At 42.6% G+C, this 19346-nt stretch overlaps 1 protein-coding gene across 1 annotated transcript in view; it reads right to left on the minus strand.

Moving 5' to 3' along the window:
- Window positions 1-1272: 1272 nt before the first annotated feature.
- PANX1 (pannexin 1) overlaps window positions 1273-19346 on the minus strand; it is a 39173-nt gene continuing 21099 nt past the window's right edge. The window contains exons 3-5 of the mRNA XM_016158715.2: window positions 8084-8307; window positions 6365-7017; window positions 1273-5877 (exon numbers count right to left, since the gene is read on the minus strand). Coding sequence (XP_016014201.2) covers window positions 5798-5877; window positions 6365-7017; window positions 8084-8307 — 957 coding nt within the window. The 3' untranslated portion in view covers window positions 1273-5797. The remainder of the gene's footprint in view (window positions 5878-6364; window positions 7018-8083; window positions 8308-19346) is intronic.

Here is a 19346-nt window from a genome sequence, read left to right on the forward strand (position 1 = left end):
CATGAAGTCTAGAGGGACTTAAATAGTGGGGGTGGGGGTAGGGAGGGTTGGCATAATCATATTTGCATTCTAAAAGGGCCACTAACAGGAACATAGAGAATGGGTTAGGCATGGTGAGACCACAAGAATTCAAGAAAGGTAGCAGAGGCTGAAAGACAACACTGGGAATGGAGGGAGGCCTCGGGAGGATGAGGTTAAACTACAGGGTCAGAGACAGAGATTAAGATTTAGGACTTCCACGGCAGGCAGACCCTCGGGTGGCCCCCATGGCGCCCCTGATGGTCTCCCTGAGTGGGATGGGACTTGTGACTTGCTTTGAGGCAACAGAATATGGTAAAGGTTAAGAAATTTCATGGGTGTGATGAAGCTCCCAAAGCAGTTGATTTTGAGTTAACCAAAAAGGAGTACCCTGAGTGGCCTGACTTAATTTCATTAAAATCTTTAAAAAAAGGGACCAGGCCCTCCCTGAGGTGAGAGACGATCCTTCAGTCATGTTAGCGAAATCCACATGGCAAGAAACTGTGGGTGGCTACCAGACAACACTCAGTAAAAACTCAGACAGCCACAAGGAAATGAATTCTGCCAACAACCTGAGGAAGCTGGGGAGTAGCTCCTTCTCCAGTGGAGCCTCTGATGAGAATGTAGTCCATCCACAACTTGACTGCAACCTTGTCAGATCCTAAGCAGAGGACCCAGCTCAGCCATGTCTTAACTCCCGACCCTGGAAACTGTGAAATAATGTGTGTTGCTAAGGTAGCAGTAATTTCTTATGGAACAAGAGAAAATGAATACAACTTCTAAGGTTCCCAGGGTGCTGCCCTAGAAAATAGCTGAGAAGCAGGAGGAAGCAATGATGATTGCAGCCAGCACATATGGAGTACTCTATGGTAGGCACTGTACTAAAATTTCTAATGGCTCTGATTTATTACCCATAACAGTCAATTGTTTTAATTGACCATTGGGGTACACCTTGAGAGAGGTGGGGCGGCCAACCTATGTTTAGCAGCATATAGTTTTTACTGCTTTCTCTTCAAGTGCAGGCAAACAATCCTTAATCAGATAGCATCTGATTTCTGCTTTAGAAATTTCAGAATCTGTGGGCTCTTAATCAAGGCTTTGTTCCTTTAGTTACTGCCAGCTGGATTTTAGTAAGTACCATGGAGCCTACTGAATTTTATGTACCCAGCAGAAAAGAATGAGCCTCAAGACATTTCAGGACTCATCTTTTGTTACATCTTCCCCTGAAGAGAAGGCAAGAAATAGTAAGACACATTTTTCATTACTCGGAGAAGTTTTATTCAGGTTGACACAATAGCACAGAACCAAAACATTATTTCACCTACATCTATAGACAACGCAGCCTTGATTTTCAGCCTTTGACCCCTCCTTAAACAAAGTCAGCATGATCAGAATGCAGATCTTGGGCAACTGACTTATGTGGAAATAAATAGTGATAACCACCAAAATACAGAGCTTTCAAGGTTCTTGTGCTGTCTTTTAGGATCATTTTCTAAACCATGATATGTTCTCATCCTTTTATTGTTGTGGAACAGAAAGCAATCATTCTTACCAAATGAAACAGCAAAAAGAACACATATTTTTCTTTAAAAGTTTTGAAGAAATTTAGCCATAAAAAATTTAAATTACACCTAGAAGTACCACTTTACAGAATACCATTAAATTATAATTACGATGCTTTTAAAAAGTCAACTTGTTAAGAGGAGCTGACGGCTTCAGTTTTGTAGGGAACACTTGTGACACTGTAGAATTCTACAAGAATTTTCCTCTTCTGGCGGGCAGGAGGAAAGCACTCAAGGCATGAGAAGCTTTTATAACTTTCTGGAACCTGAATAACAATTACTGTATGCTTTAAGCAACAAAGTATTTTTACAGCTAAAGAGAGAACCCAGAACACAATATATTTAAAAGCAGGCAAGACAAACTAATCACAGATTAACATCTATTCCACAAATGACACAATATCATCTTTGCCAACCTTCTTTTAAAGGTTTCCCTTTATCTGTGAAAAACTGGGCCAAAATACCAATGATTGCTCAGAAGGATCTATTTAATCCTAACGCCCTCAGACGAAACCTCGATTACTGATAATTGTGCATTTCAACCAACATCCCTTTTCATGAGGTTATTCTGGGAAATTATGGAGACCAGGACCTTTAAAACTTCAATTTTCCTAATTATTGTGAGGCAATACTGAACTTGTATTGAACTTGGAAAGTGGTGATGACTTACTCTACAATATAAAGTTAAAAACTGTCACTACTTAAATGTGGAAACCTGTTCATCTGCAGAAACAGTCCTCTCTCTACCAGGATGCTAAATGAGCCTCCCCTCCCTCTCCTGTGGAGAATTATCTGCCTTTTAAAATCAAATCACAGTTGCCAACAAACTAAGATTTCTCCTATGTGTTCCTGCATTCAATAAATATTTAAGAATGCCTATTAAATGCCAGTCATTGTTTTAGGAGCTTGAGGTTTTATCAGTGGATAAAAACTCCCAACCTCATGGATCTTCTATCTACCCTAGACTGACAATAGCAAAATAAACTAAACATGAATGCATTTAAAAAGGTGTGTGACAATCCGCCTGTAAGAGCTGAACTAATCCTCCCAGGAACAAGGCCCACAGTGCCCTGCTGGCCACCTTGGCTCATTCCTGGACAGGAGAGGATACTCAGCGAACAGGCGGTTTCCACAAATGAACTGGAGGTTTCTAGCTTTCTCACAGTACAAGGACAAAGTAGGACAAAGCATTTTACAAGTGTTATGCCACCCTCCTCACCTTCCAGTGAGGCTGCACCAGGGGCAATGATTCGGATCTGGAATGAAATAATACCTGGTGGCCAGTGAGAGAACAATGGTCAGTGTCAACTGCCTGATCATTCTAAGCTATTGCCGCCCACTAACTCTCCTGACTTTTACAGTCGGACTCTAGAAAATGATGTCAGTTACTCAAAAGGTACACTTTCCTCAAAGGTAAACATACAGCTGAGACTGTGGGAAGCAGCAGCTTTGCACAGGGGCAGCAGAAGCCTCCATTCCCGGCTGTGTGTGGCTTGGGGCATCAGAGCACAGCTCAAGCTTCGGTGTATGGACTATGATAACCCCTGCAGGTGTATTTAGTGTTGTGTGTATATCTGAAGAAAAGGTGTGCAGCTTTTAAAAAATATTTGCAAGGAAGTCTGTGACCTCGCAAGTTTACGGACCTCTGCATTGGAGGGTCTCTGCCTGTCCCTTGGTAAAATTATACACACAGCTGGACACTGAATTCAGAATGATGGGTCCCAGTCCCCGCTGCAGTACGGCTGTTACGAGTGTGGGTTAGAGGCCTCGGGGTGGTTTACTAGGAAGACATGGGCCAGAATTAAAGTCAAACATTACTGCTGGGGGCTGGGGGTGGACGTCATTTAGGTTAGGTTTGTCGCCTTCTGAAAAATAAGGAATGACTCCTCGTCTTCGGGCATCTGGCCCTTGAGAATCAATCTCCATCCAGGTTGGCAACTCACGGAAGATGGGAGGATGAACTTTCCTAATAACACTGTTTTCCAAGCCCAAATGTACAACCAGACATCTGTGTTGTACAACCAGCCTCCTAGTGCCATGTATGTTCATGAGTAGCTCCACATGTCCCACGGCTTATCCTCCCCACTCCCTGCCAGGTAAAGTATGAAAGGCAATTGGAGCTCTTACTGTTCAAAGTCACTGTCGATGTCACGGTTTGGTCTAACCTTCAGCCTGGGGACCATGTGGCTAAAGGGCCTCTGGGAAAAACTGTAACAAAACCATCAGTGATAGAAACTATGGGAAAGAGAAAAAACATGGCATTTACCAGGAACACAGAGGATTTGCTGTGAGTTTTCTGGAAGGGCCTTTACTGTGGCTACTCTTTTTCTTGGTACCTGCCTCTGTCTTCACTGTCTTTTACTAAAGTCTGAACTCCTCAAAGATGGGGACTCACCTTATTCACACCCATGAAGCCAGTATGATGTCTGGGACATCACAGACCTGATAGGAGCTCAGAGAGTGGGAACAGGGAAATGAACAGAGGCCGAGGACTCCATATAACTCTGATGAAAGGATTACCCATGACAGGACTTGAAGAGTCCCTAGTCTCCAATATAATGTATCCACTGCTACCACTTCAAAATATAAATTAGGGGAAATCTACAGAGAAGATGAGGCTTTTGGGGAAAAAAATCATAGAAAAATATATTTCAAAAATCTTTTCAAATTATAAAAAGAGTGTAGAGAATTGTGATAGAATATCTCAGATACAGTGATATAAATATGCAGAAAAATCAATTATTTGGATTACTGCCATTTCCACTATAATTTAACAGTAATAAATAACACATAACAAGAATAATTTAAAGCACCGATTGCATCCTTGATATTTGCCATCGGCTCTCCATCTCAGAAACCATCGCAGCACAAAGAAAATCTGCTTTTGTGGATATTCTGAAAGGCAGAGAGCAGCTTATATAACTTCTGTTCTTCACAAAATACTCATTAGCTCACAGGAACAGGGCAACAACTGTCCCTAAGAGCCAAATGTAAGCTGTGAGGTTCCTGAGGATTAGTCACTTTAGCAATGTGTTAACTTTCTAAGAATAAAAGTAGGGAGGTCCACAGATGTCATTTTAAATAATTTTGTATAAAATGTAAACATAGTTAGGATGTATTTACATGGTCAAAATTGGGAAAAGTTTTCGTATACTGAGTCACCCTTACATGTCTATGAAACAATGCTTAAGTATTATATACCCATGTTGTGACATTTATTCTTTACGTCTTCAATGCTAGAATGTTCTTCCCAAACGGCCTCAATTCTGACATCATGATTCTAAATTAAAATGAATTTTAAAAAGATATGCTTAAATATAAATAAAATAAAGCGCTAAGTTGTTCTGGCTCCAAGCATACCATATGGCAGATGTCATTTATATGTTCTGATCACAAAGTCAAAATATCCCTCACTTTAAGCATTCTGTGTTCAGTTAATTTAAATGGCATCATATTTTAGATGCTTTTGATAACAGGAACGTTCTGAAGAAAGCCCCTTGGACAGTGATTGACCTGTTCTGAATGTTCTGATTTCCCCACTAGGCTCTTTTAGAAGCATTCTTGCCTAGAAAAAAGTCACAATTAAATATCCATTAGACTCTATCTTACTACATTTTCAGTCAGAGCATGCATGGGACTGCAGCCTTCCTAGCAGAGTGCAGCTAACAGTGGTCAGATTTCAGTTGGCCAAGGTTGACAAGTAGCATTGTAAAGAGAGCCAGGGTGGGCAGGACTCGGGTACCAGCATTACTCCCAATTAAGGACAATGGCAAAAGCAGGTCCATCTATGGGTCGGTCCACAGCCAGTGAATATTTTGCTTGTCCAACAGTCATTATAGCATGTAAGCAACTCATATTAAATTGTATCCTGACATGTTTATTATTTCATAAAACAAAAGTTAAAAATCTCTTGAAGTCCTTGCTTTCCAGTAGCTCCGAGTCTCACTGGACCATCTGTACAGAAAGGTATTTCTTTGACGCACTGCAAGCTCTACTCCTCTTACTTTGATTAGTCTTCCCACTTTTCCTCTGATGAGGACTTACACATATATACTCGCTGTGGGTTACTTATCTCTGCATTGCTTCTTGAAGGAAGTTCATGAGCCATTCTTCCACCTTTTGTTGACCATCGCTTTCCCTGAAACCTGACAGGTACTTTAGCCAAAATGAATGGCACATCACAGAATTGACAAATCTGAAGTTCAAGATAAGAATCATCAGCAAGAAGAATCCAGAAGTCTTTGTCGAGCATTCCTCTCTCCATTATTTACTTTAGTTTCATTGTGTAGACTCAAATCTGTCAAAATGAAAAACAAATATTTCTGACAGAATTCACAGCGGGAACCATCAGCATGAATTAACTTCTCTTCCGCTATAAATCTAGCCCATGTTTTCTGCCTTAGCAGGTATTGCTTCTTAACAAATTTCAGAGCATAGTGAAGTTAGGTCAGGTGGTCCAGGGAGAAAAGCCAGTAAAACAAGACAAAAATAAGCAAGAATAACAGCAATGAAGAATGCTTGAACAAGAGGCAGAGTATGAAAGAGAGAGAGAATGAGAAGGAAGAAAGAATAATCTAGAAAAAGCACAGCCACTTTCCTTTGGAAGTTTAGGCCAGCCCCAGTTCTTTCTTCTCCCAGTACCAAAAGGTTTCACCTGAGACCACACTAGGAAAATGTTCTGATGCCCAATGACAGGGTGGGCAAAGACTGTCAATCATTCACAAAAGGCAGCTGCGAAGGTACTCTGTGGGTTTCCTCAACCAAGACCTGAAGGCTAACCTTACCTTGGAGCTCTGCCATCCGGTTCCCCTGCTCCTCTCCCATCGTCTTAGCCTGATTTTTGCCATCAACAACATCCATCTTGATCATGCTGAGGTTAGTCAGGAGAAGTATTGGGTCGATGCCTTGACCACTGCTTTTAATGTTCTCCAGTACCTTAAGACATTTGTATGACTTGAGTTCACTTATATTCTCTTCTAAGAAAAGATTGTAGAGGCTCAAGTCATTGTACCCATCGGACTTGAAGTGCAGAACATCAAAAATGGGCAGGATTTCATACACTTTGAGAATATCTGTCTTCTGTCGGAATGGAACAAATAGTGTGTAGAGAACCACCGGAACCAGCAGAACATAAACAATGAGGTTAATTAAACTAAGCAACTGGAAGATGCCGACTGCAATGAGTTTGCACTGAAACCGTTCAGGGACAGTGCTGTCATTTCTCAGGATTCCTGATTTGATGCTGCAGACAAACTCATCCGAGAGGGAGGAGAGGCTAAAGTAATAGCCCAGGTAGATGCATGCGAACAGCATAATGATGAGTGTTAGGACCCGGCAGATGATGTACTTGACGATTAAATTATTAGAGTTTTTCTTTGTCTTCAAGTACTGCTCCACAATTGGGTACTTGAAGTGGCTTTCAGATATCTCCCACAAACTCAAAAGAAAACAAATAAATAATAATTTAAACCTTTTCCAAGGCCATCAAATATTAAAGATGTAAACACATTCAACAATATCACACTAGAAATCTCAAACACCTTTCTTCCTGTACTTCTCTATTACTTCATTCGAGTACTGGGGAATAACATTAGGTTAAAAAAAAAGAAAAGCAATAATAAAACAACTTTCCCCTTAATATTTTAAAGCTCTAGTTAGTTAAATTAGTTATATCTGTAAATTCTTAGAACACCACCTGGTTCTTAGTAAATGTTAAATAAATTTGATAGTTCTTATTCTGATGCTTTTTTAAAAACTACAGTTTTCTGCTCAAGTGTGAAAAAATAAAATAGAAAAGAATCTTCCAGCCCAACTAGAACACATATATATGCCTTCTATAAGCAAGGGGTGGGAGTCAGATAGCTCAGTGGGTTTGGGCTCAGGCTGCGGGGCTGATGGACCTGGTTCAGTTCCCAGTTCTCCCACTGACAGCTATGGTACAGTGTTTTTATCTGAAAAATGGGGGGAAGCAATAAATAAATGCACTTAATTGATAATGATGCTCTGAGGATTAATGAGATAATGGACTTAAGAGAACTCAACATGGTGTCTGTGATATATCAAGTATGTTTAAAATGAGAGCTACTAATATTATTACTATTGTTGATAACAAAAACCAGAGGAAGAACGTGGAAAAGGCAAGGCACTGCCTACTCGTTCCCCACTTCTCATACCCATTCCCTGAGCTCACTGGGCTCTTAATCCTCTGTGCTTCTCCATTAAGGTGTAAGTCAAAGCGCGCAAGCCACACCTAGCACTTCTGTTACCTCTACTAGAAGTGCATTTTAAGACATGAGACAGTGATGTTTCATTCGATAAGAGGAAGACTTCTGATGTGAGGACAGGTGCTGGGGTACATAGGCAGGGGTGTGATTTAGGTAGAGCGGGCCTTCCTGGCTCCCACAGAGCCTCACCAGGTAGATGCCAGCCCCTTATCTCCTTGCAGAAGGGCAGAAAATGCATACTACAAAACGTGACGAGGAACCTGCTGGAGACTAAGTTACCTTTGCCCTACATTCTCATTAGCACCCGGAACCGGGCAAGCACCGTCTCTCACGTCGGGGTCACGCACACTCTTGGCAGCTTTGATTGCACGGTTGTAAACTTTGTCAAGTTCTTCCATGATGAACTTCAAGTCTGAGGAAAGATGCGGAGTAGCTGCAAAACGCCAGAACAGGGAGGGCAGGTACAGGAGGATGGCAACCAGTAACAGGATGTAGGGGAAAAACTGAAAAACAAGAGAGCATCAAAGGCACCCCATTAAAGTCACCTCACCACGCCGAGTACCACTGTAGTTTTCTCATTTTGAGACAAATGTGTATGCTATGTCACTTATGGAAATCAGGCCCATCACCTAATAACTACTTCTTATCACTAAATTCACCTGCCCAAGTATTAATACTAATAACTACCTTTCTGCCCCCCTTAATAGACTTTAATTGGAAATAACTGGCAACTTCATGGTGACACATGGTGTCTCCTCTCTAATCACAGAAGGAAACAAAAAAGGAAAATTATTCTCATGTCCTTTAGAGTAATCCCGCAACAAAATCCCAATTAAGGGAAAGGTAAATGTCACAGTGGCACCTGCTGTTTTTCTCCCCAACTACAGTTGACATTCAATATTATTTTATATTAGTTTCACGTATACAGCACAGTGGTTAGACATTCATATAAATTACAAAGTGATCCTCCTGATTAGCCTAGTACCCACCAGGTACTATAGTTATAATGGGTTCTTTTTTAAAAAAAAAAATTGCTGTAGTTTTAAGGAGCTCACTACGGCTTAGCACTCTTGCCTTTTTTTCCTCCCTCCCTGGAACCTGGGAGACTTATACAGAAATGCATAACTTTGCTCAAAACAAATTAGAAAATTCTAATTTCTAATTCCTTCAGTGATTCAGTAATCATCCCATTGAACAGCTGAAATTAGCAGTTAAAGATCAGAGACTGAGGACCGGACCTTCCACGCTGGGACAGACCTGAGGAGAGCCCAACACCCTTATTTGACAGTTGGGTAACCACTAGTTGGGAGAAGCCAACCACATGGGCAACAGTGTCACTCACGAGGGGAGCATCTGGATGTGAATGTGGAAAACAAATGAGAGGGGGTTCAGAAGTCAGAGCGGGCAAAGCACCCTGTAACCAGATCCGTTGGGTGGTCAGGAAAGGCTCAGCCTCAAGAGACGCAGGAAGACCATGAACTACAGTCGGCACAGTTCTGTGTTTAAGCTCAGCTTAGTGGGCCTGGGCAGTAAGGTCACGGAGCCTCTGACTCTCAGCTTCCACATCTATGAAATGGTCGTGTCATACAGGTGTTTTGAAGAGTTAATCAGATAATTTACGGAAAACGCTTAGTGTGGTGCCTGGCACTTAAGAGGCACTAAAACATACCAGCAAAAACCAATGACAGGGCTACCTGGTGGGCGTGTTATGTTTAGTCCTCACAATGACCGTTTTATTGATGGCTTTGTTTTGCAAGGGGGATGAGGAAGTCTAGAGCAGTTTACTGACCACAAAGCACAAAGCTGGTGACAGAGAATATGACCCCAAAGTCATGCCTTTTCCACCATATTACACGACGAATTATTTTACTTCTCTGGATAACTTTTCCCTACGTTTGGATCACTCTCTCTCTCCATAGTTCCTTGGAGTTGTAAAAAGAAGAGGCTACAATAGCCCTGAGTTAACAAAACCCCCATCCCACACATCTGTGGGGGCAGGGAGCAGATCCCATACCTACTCTCACTGTAAATTCAGACATACAAAATGTTGCCAAGAGAGTACACAGTGTTCTCCAATACCCCTCCATCTAATTTCCTCACTGTTAACATCTCACATTTCCATGGTACACTTGTCAAGACTAGGAAACCATCATTGGCACCTTATGATGAATTACACTCCAGACTTTTACTTGAATTTCTCCAGTGTTCCCACTACTGTCTTCCTTCTTTCCAAGATTTAGTCCAGCGTATTCATTACATTTAGTTGTCATGTCTCCTTAGTTTTCTTGGTTCTGTGACAGTTTCTGAGTTTTCCCTTCTTTTTCATGTTGAATAATATTTTTAAATGCATAAAATACTTCTTATTGGTTCACATAAGAAATGTATTGTATTGATATACAGTTATCAAAATATTAAAAAACAAATCTGTATGTGATTCTTTTTCTTTTTTAAATTTATTGGGGTGACATTGGTTAATAAAATTATATAGATTTCAAGTGTACAATTCAATTATACGTCATATGTATATTGCATTGTGTGCTCACCACCCAAAGTTAAATTTCCTTCCGTCACCATATACTTGACCTCCACTACCCTTATCCTTTCCCTTTGTATATGTGATTCTTTATTAACACATTTCACAGAATCTACCAATGGTCTAACAATGGTAACTTTGAAGCAGTGAAGAAGAAACAGTATTCCAAATTATCTGTTTTCCCATCCCAAACTCCCTGATGCCATCATGGAGCCCATGTTAGGAATCCCTGGCCAAGAGGGAAGAGAGAAATCACAAAATCTGAGCTTCGCAAAGCTCTCTCACCAATACAGCAGCTTCACTCAGGGGGTCTGGCATGGGATGGGGTTTCTGAAAACTATTAATCCAATTTGCAAAAGGATGCTACACAATGACGCTCACAAACAGGCTGATTAGCTGAATTCTGGCTGCGTAATTCAGAGCTGGCTGCAGTGAGAAGCAGTGTTCCTCCGATCCTTGCTCACACTGAAGGGTGCCCATTCGTATAAAAATGCAACTGCGTGATATAGAGTTTGTGCTGCTTCCATAGCCAAGGGGCCCCAGCATTTTCTTTGGGAATCAGAGGAAACTATTTCTAACTTGGGGTTGTGAAATATGTTTATAAGTCACTTGTTTCGAAGCCATTTAAATAATAACGTTTTACCTCAAACTCTTCTTCTAAATTAAAAAGTGACTGTTTATGGTCTGTGGCAATTTTTCTAACATGCCCTCTTGGTGTAATAATTAGTACCAATGAACAGTTAGGCACAGCTTACTGTAATCTGAGAAATGAGCGTTCAAAGGTATTATATATTGGGTGTATGCTTTCTCCAAAAATGTCTTTGTACCCTGTTTACCCCTTTAGCAATGTAGTTGAATGCCCCCATTTCTTGGTTTTCTCCACAGCTAAACCTCTTTCCTGTTCCATCAAAAATAAAAAGGTGACTTTCAGTGAATCTGTAATAAGGTGATATTAAAATCAATTCAACTGAAATAGGAATCAAGAAAGCATTAAATTATAGTCTTTAAAATCCTTTTATGCAAATAAGAAACACGGAAAACCCGCTGAGTTTTATGACTGCATCTGCCAGATGAGAATAGCTCTGTTCACAGTTCCTTCTCCTCCAAATGAGGTCTGAGATGCTCAGCTTCTCAAAGCTGCGCCTACACCGTTCCGCGTAATGTCCACAGTAGCGGAGAACTTCCAATGACAATGAAGCTTTGGAAAGCCACGGGGAGCCAAGCAGTTGGCACGACTTTCAGTCTCTCTGCCTTAAAAACTGTTTTGTTTTCCTGGAAGGGGCTGTGGTTAGAATAACAGAAACTCCAAATGAAAGGAATCTTGAAGGGGGTTCAGTATTGCCTCCCTTCATGTTCAAATCCCCTCCACCTTACCTAAGGCGACTGTCCAATTAGGACTGAAGAACCCCTCGCCTGAAACCTATGTGATCACATCTGTGGGGTTAAATGCAGATGGCAAATTCATTCAGAAACATCTCCTGGGCACCTGCCAGGTGCTTGGCAGTGGGCTCAAAGCACAGCCCCCCAGATGAAGTGTACAGAGTCTGCCACGGGACCACATTGGCCAGGTGAGAACATAAGCAAATAATTAAACAATCAAAACACACAAGTGATGGCCACAGGATATGTAGAGACTAAGTACTGAAGAAAGACTTTACAAAACAGGTAACATCTGAGCTATGTTTTAAACTACAGTGAGAAAAAGAAAACCCCACAAAGAATATAAAATGAAGTACTATATTAACACTCAGCTGAAATTTTACTTTCTCTGTGGCCCTTCGAACATCATCTTTCTTATGCTGGAATCCTTTCTCCTTGTCTGCCTGGTGAATTCTCACCCATCCGGGGCACTGAAGTAAATGAGCGAGCCCATGGTCAGAAGTAGTCAGAGCTGAGGCTGGAAGGGTATGCTGGATTGAATGGCATCCTCCCAAAACTCATGTCCACCTGGAACCCCAGAATGTGACAGTGTCTGGAAACCTTTGCAGCTATAATTAGTTAAGATGAGAGCATACTTAATTAGGGTGGGCTCTAATCCAGTGACTTGTGTCCCTCTAAGAAGGCCATATGAAGATACAGAGATACACAGGGCAGAAGCCATGTAAAGACTGAGGCAGAGATTGGAGTGATGATGCATCTACAAGCCAAGGAACAGCGAGCATTGCTGGCAACCACTGAAACTAGAAGAGAGGCCACAACAGATGCTCCCTTGGAGCCCTCAAGAAGGAACCAACCCTGTTGACACCATGATTCCTATCTTCTTGCCCCCAGAACTATAAGAGAAGAAACAACTGCTGTTTGAAGCTACCGAGTTTCTAGTGATTTGTTATGGCAGTCCTTTGGGACTCAGGGACCGAATTATGAAGCCCTCGGCTTCTCACAATACACGCAATGGGAAACCACTGGTGAAGAGCATGATCTTAGAGAAACTACTACAGCAGAGGAGAAGGGAACACACTGAAGAGGAGAGACAAGGCAGGAGGCTAGTGCAGCAAAGAGGCGGGGGGTGATAAGCACTGAAAAGACAGCAGCAGTGGGGAAAGGGGAAGACAGATTTGAGAGCTACGCAGAGAGGGAACCATACACTCAGTGCCTGCTTGAAAGGGAGGGAAGGAAAAGGAGAAGAACTGAGGCTAACTCTGGGTTTCTAATTTATGCAAGGGCATGAGTCGTGGCAACATTAGTTGAAATAAAGAAACAAGAAGGAACAGATCACAGCAGAGGGAGGTGAGGTGGAAAGTAGACCTAAGATAATGAGAGATGCCTACAGTCAAGAATATCCTGGTGGAGATGTGCAGTAATAACTGAAAATAAAAGAAAATCTGGCTGGCCTCCTTAATCAGGATTTTATAGTATATAGATGGTTGAAGCGAAAAGCATGGCTGAGATTATCCAAAGAGAATGTGCAGAAGAAGGAGATAAGAGGACCAGGGAGGGACGCAAGACTCTAACATTTAAGGGTCAGGCAAAAAAAGAACTTGAAGAGACAGGAAGGAACGGGCAAAGTGGAAAGTAGGTAAACCAAGAACAAATTGCACTGGAGAAGCGAAATAAAAAGACCCACAAAAGATGTTTGTTCTTGGCTGTATGTTGCTCAGACAGATCATCCCAAATGTGGATATCAAGAGGAAGGGCTACCCAGAAAGCCTAGTGCATTCCACGAGCAGTTGAGAGAGGACGGAGAAGAAGGTGGTATGCCATTCTATTTTGTGCTCAAGGAAGACACCCAAGGTAGCGGGCTTTGTCTGGGTGACAGTCTGTGAGGGGTCTAATATGAGGAGAGAACTGGAGAAGAAAAGAAGGTAAGCAGAGCATTTGTGTGTGGAAGAAGGAAAAGATTCCTGTCAAGAATAAGAACTGAGTTACAAGTAAGCAAGGAAAAACTTTCTAAGGATCTGTATGAAAATGGAATGAAGTATCCTGTGAGGCAGGGAGTTCTTTCAGTGGATGTGGGAGGGCTTTAGAATTCTAGATCAAGGGTGGGCAAACTTTTTCCTGCAAAGGACGACAGTAAATGTCTGTGAGTCATGTGGCCTCTGTCACAACTATACGACCCTGTCATAATGTGAAAGGAGACACGGGCAGTGTGTAAGTGAATGGGCATGGCTTTGTTCCAATAAAACTATTTGTAGAAACAGGTGATTAGCTGGATATTGCTGGAGCATATATATCATAGTTTGCCAACCCCTAGATTCTTGCTTTTCAAAGAGTGGTCTCCAGATCAGCAACTTCGGAATCACCAGGGAGCTTGTTAGAAATACAGAATGCAGGCTCCATCAGACCCAGAAAATTGTGTCTATATTTCAGCAATATCTCCAGGTGATTTGTGTGCACAGAGAGTTTGGGAAACGTTGGTCTAGATGGGTGATACCTACACTGGAACCCAAGCTGGGCCAGCAGGATCGAAATCTCCTGAGAAGCAGATAAAAACCATATTCCTGACCTTAACTCCACAGGTTCCTACCTAGAGGTCTGATTGGGGCTCAGGATCCTGTATTATCACACAGATAATCTTAAGGTTTGAAAACCTCTGGTCTGGCAGTCTCAGAGGACACCTCCAACTAAGTTTCTGTGTATGTACTTAAGAAAAAGATTTGACAACTCTGTTTATTATATTTCCTTGTTCTTGTGTTTTGTTTCTGTTTTTCAGTCAAAAACCTGCTTTTCTGTTTCAGAAAGAAATCTTGCCTACCAGTTGTCTACATTGTGAACTTGAACAAAGAACAAAACACCCCAAAAGGCATTATCGAAAAGTCCTAGAGCGCCAACTGCTGGTCTCCTTGAATGCAACACATTTCCACCACATTTCCAGACACCCTTAGAGGCCACCAGAGATAAACGGAGTAGGAGAGAAAGGAAGAAGGAAGAGGAAACGAGGAATTACAGCATTAATTATACTATTGCCATAAACTCTATGCTGATGATAAACACACTGAAATATTACACCGAGTAACTTTTGGGGGGCAATTTGGGTTTCCTGGTTTAAACTCTGGCATCAGAACTAAATTGAGAAGCGTCCACATAAACCCTGTGCCTCTCATCCTCTCATCCTGAGCACTAGTCAGAATGCTCCTTGAGAACTAATTCTGCTTCTGAACAGGACATACGAGCCACCTCATTTCTCTCATCCTTTCCATGTATGTATTTTGCACACTCGCTATGGGCTGTGCACTGTCCCAGGGGTTCACTGGTGAAAAAGACACGGGCATGGTCTCTGCCTGCATGGAACTTAGCCCTAGAAATAAAGAATCAATTAAGTAGGACTAAGGCAAGTAATTACCATATCCCAGAGTGATTCCAGAAAAAGTACAGCTATTCTGGGAATGCATAATTAAGCAACATAGGTCGGGGTGGGGTGCAGCTGGTGTTCTGCTTGGCTAGCCCCCATTCTTAGGAAATGAATGTCTTAGGCAGGATGTGTGGTCTGCTGTCCACAAAGCGGCCCCGTGGTCTTATTCCTGGAGGCTTCACATTGACCCATCTGGTTCTTCAAGCAATTTGAATTGACAACAACCCTCTATCCAGAGGGTCAGAGGAAGGTTCTAGATAGAAATGACATTTAAGCTGAGACTGGAATGATTCATTAGGAGTTAGTCAGACTTGGGGGGGAGGGGAGATTTTCAGGGGAAGACTTCAATGCAGAGTGTGTTTGAAACAGCTAGAAAACATGAACCGGAGGAAAATCAGGGTCCCTGGGGCACAGACGGTTGTGGGAAAGGGTCTAGAAGTGAGGCTGGGTCAGAGGGTCACAGGGGCCAGACAGAAAGTGAACCTCATTAGCCAAAACAGTTTGCTTTTTAAAAGAGATAGAAACATTTCCTAGGGACTTGAAGAGTTGGGGTTTTTTGGGTTTTGTTTTTGTTTTTAAAGGAAATGACAGACAAAAAAAGGTAGAAATGGGTAGAAATGGGTAAAGGATAGTAGAAATGAAAGCAGCAAGGTGAGAGAGATGACAGCCGGCTGCCCTAGAGGGGTAGATGGAGGGATGAAGGATTTAAGAGCTACTTAAAAGAAGGCAGAACTGATGGGACTCGGTGACTGACAGGATGTGGGGGGAAGGAGAGCCAAAATGGCTCCCAGATTTCTGGCAGATGTAAAAAGGTGGATGGTGGTATCATTAAGGGAACTAGAGGTCACAGCAGGGATGGGCAGAGAAAGTGAGTTCAGCTTTGAACAAGCTGTGTTAGAAGCACGTACCAGACCTTCAAGTGTTCAAGTTCAGGACACAGCTGGTGTTTGGATCTAGAGCTCAGGAGAGGAGTCTGGGTTGCAGATAAAGACCTGGGTGTTGATGGCATATGAGAGGAACCTGAAGCAAGAGAGCTGAGATGATCCAGGGAGAGGGTGAGAAAAGGAAGGCACCTAGGACAGAACTCCAAGGGAATCCCAACTTCTCAGGGATGGACCAAAGAGAAAGGGTCTGCCAGGGAGGCTCCGCCCCAAGAGTCAAGAGAGTACCTGCAGAAGGCAGGCGTGATCCACAGAATTGGATGTCAGAGAGAAGCCAAATAGGATGAGCCTGGCCAATGGGAATAAATTCAGAAACAGGGAGGTCACTGGTGACCTGGGCAAGATCAGTTTGGTGGATACAAACATGCTAAAATGCTAACAGGAAGAGAGCATGCAGAAAAGAGAAGGGTTGAAGATGCAGAAGAGGAAAGTGGGGGCATGAGGCGTTCCTTCCAGTAGGGATTGGGGGGGATCTAGAACATGAGTGGGACACAAAAGTGTAAGATAGGGCGAGGGTCTCAAGGTCTGGGCAGTTCTTATTAAATGCTATTCTTGCTAACTGTTAAAATGTAGCACAGTATTTTGCAGATGTAGTTGTAAACAGGATGATCTTGACAGGAACTCAACTAGATGAGTGTAGCCAACTGCAGAGAAGAAATCAACGTGAAAGTGACCAAATAGTGTATTAAGCAAGGGCTAAGCCTCCCTTCCGGGAGACAAAGCTTTGGATATGAATCCTGTCTCCTTGACTTACTGCAGGTAAATAAAACTACCTGACGAGAGCCACATCTTGTTCTTGAATAGAGCACCCCAAACGGCAAACCCCTTGAGTTTGGTAACACGGGGTCCAGCCTTTGGTCAGGAGAGGGCCTCTCCCATTTATCAAAAGGGAAGAAAAAGGCTGGTGCTGCCATGGGAACATCTGCTAGGTCTGATGGCAGGAGGCTGAGTTGGTTTTCACATCAGAGGTTCCGTTCTCCCCGAAAGTGGTGAGAGAGGGCTTTGGAAGGCAGGAGGTGGTGGTAGGGAGTGGGACGCCCTAATGCAGTTCTAGGTATGAATTCAAAGCGAGGTGGCCACAGTAGACAGGAGGTAAGAGTCCTTGTAGATAAGACAGGATGGTTAATCTGATGTGTCATCTGGGAGGATACAGCAGTTACCTTGGGACAGAGAAGTCTTACCAAAGTTTTGAATGACTGAGGGTGAGGGATGGATGTAGCTGGGTGTCAAGAACATCTAAGGAGCCGGGATTTTACATGAAAGAAGTACAGCAAAGGTAAGGAATAAAAGATAGGGGAAGAAGATACATCTTCAGGCCTACCCTGAACTCAGGACCTCTCGGGTCAACAGTGGGCTCCCCTGCTGGACAGCAATTCTTTTGGAAAGACTGTCCTTGTATTGAACTTAAGTTCATCAATGGATAATTTTCACCCACAGATAAGACTGCAGACTTCTGAAGCTACACAAATTAAACCTGTATCTTTTCACATGTGAAAAGCATCTGAAACCTGCAGGAGGCCACCTGCTCTCCCACCATCTGGCCATGGGACCTTAGACAAGGCATCAATGACTGTGGTCCTCAGTGTCCCCTCTGTGAAATGAGGAGCCTGGATGAGATAATTCCCATCAGCCCAAGAGTCACGAGTCCACTGAATGTGGAGAAGCCCAAAGAAAACCAACAGGAAAAGCTTTCTAAACTTGAAAAAGAATCTACTAATCCCCTCATCTGGGTATCTATCTACTCAAAAAAGAAAAAAAAAAAAAAAAAGGAAAGTAGGGACTTGAACAGATATCCATACTGGTTCCTAACAGGCCACACACAGTGGCCTGAGGGTTGGGGACCCCTGCCTTATAGAAAAGTTTGCTTCCCTCTGGTCTAAGCCTCTGATATCACCTTCCCTCTGGTCTAAGCCTCTGATATCACCTTTGACTATCCTTTCATGCAATGCTCTAGTCAGTAATAAAACACCATGTGTTGCTCTTTGATTGTGTCCTTTGCCTTCTCAGAAATAACAGCTTCCTTTCTTTTCCATTTCCTGATCAAAACTTTCACTCTGTGCCTACCAAGTGGCTCTCTCCCTGCCTCTGCTCCCTCCTGCACACCATCACTGAGGATTAACTCCTGGAAACACCAAGTTCACCTTGCTCAAGGACCTTCTGTGGCTCCCGCTGTTCTCAGCATTTAGCCTGCACACCTATTTAGCTCTCAAAGATACTCTATAACTTGGTTCGACTTTCCACAGTCAATCAAGGCCCTGCTACTCCCCAGCAAGACAAGCCAACACCTTCCCCTCTCTCAGAAGGTGCCGTGTGCCCTCCCTAGGCAGTGCATTGGCAGCCTCTTCTCTGAGACCTTATGTCCATCAGCATTTGAATGTGTTCAAAACTCTGTCACATCAAAACATTTTCCCAGACCCAAAACCTTCCCTCCAGTTACCATCCAGCTTGTTTCTTTCTTTTCTAAGGAGAAAGATTTTCTAAAAAAGCAAAAAGTCTGAAGAAATGGTCTATTACCATAATCTTTATTTCCTCACCTCCCATTTACCAGCTGCGATGTGGTGCCCACTTCTCCACTAAGTCACTCCTGCAGGGTGACTACTGCTTTCACCAAATCCAGTAAGTTTTGTTGCCACCTTCGCTGCACTGTCTTCTCTGCGGGAGCATTTAACAGAATTCACTACTTTGAAAACACTCTTCCCTTGGTTTCTATGATAATCACACTCAACTTTTTTCATCTAGCTTTCTGTTTATTCCGCCTCAGTATCTTCTTTACATGTTTGCTTTCCCCACTAAACAGTTGAGCTCCTAGAAGAAGGGACTTCATGTGTGGTTCTCTGATGACAAGCATACTAGAATGTACGTGGCAGGCCCTCAATCAATGGAAGCAAAAAATCGACTCTCTATTACTCGTTTTCAGTTTGAGAATTTCCATTTCCCTGTGAAATTCTCCATATTATCTTAATTCTTTGAACACAACGATTATTTAAAATGTATATCTAATTAATCTGCTATCTGGATCTCCTATGGGTCTGTTTCTAGTTCTGGTTTTTCTCTTGGTTTTCTTGCATAGTGTTTATTTTTGATTAAGTACTAAACATTCCACGTGAAAAAATGGAACAAGAATCTGAAGCTCTGGAAGAAGTTACCTTCCCTCAGAGAGGATGGATTTATTTTTGCTTCTGGCTGGCAGGTAAGATGCTGACGATTCCTTATCTCCTTTGTTCGGTTGGCACTGCAATGATTCAAACCAGGACTCTAGTCCCTATGAGGGCTGGTTTA

Source organism: Rousettus aegyptiacus, unplaced genomic scaffold (assembly GCF_014176215.1).
Source record: "Rousettus aegyptiacus isolate mRouAeg1 unplaced genomic scaffold, mRouAeg1.p scaffold_m13_p_5, whole genome shotgun sequence".
Classification (NCBI taxonomy): domain Eukaryota; kingdom Metazoa; phylum Chordata; class Mammalia; order Chiroptera; family Pteropodidae; genus Rousettus; species Rousettus aegyptiacus.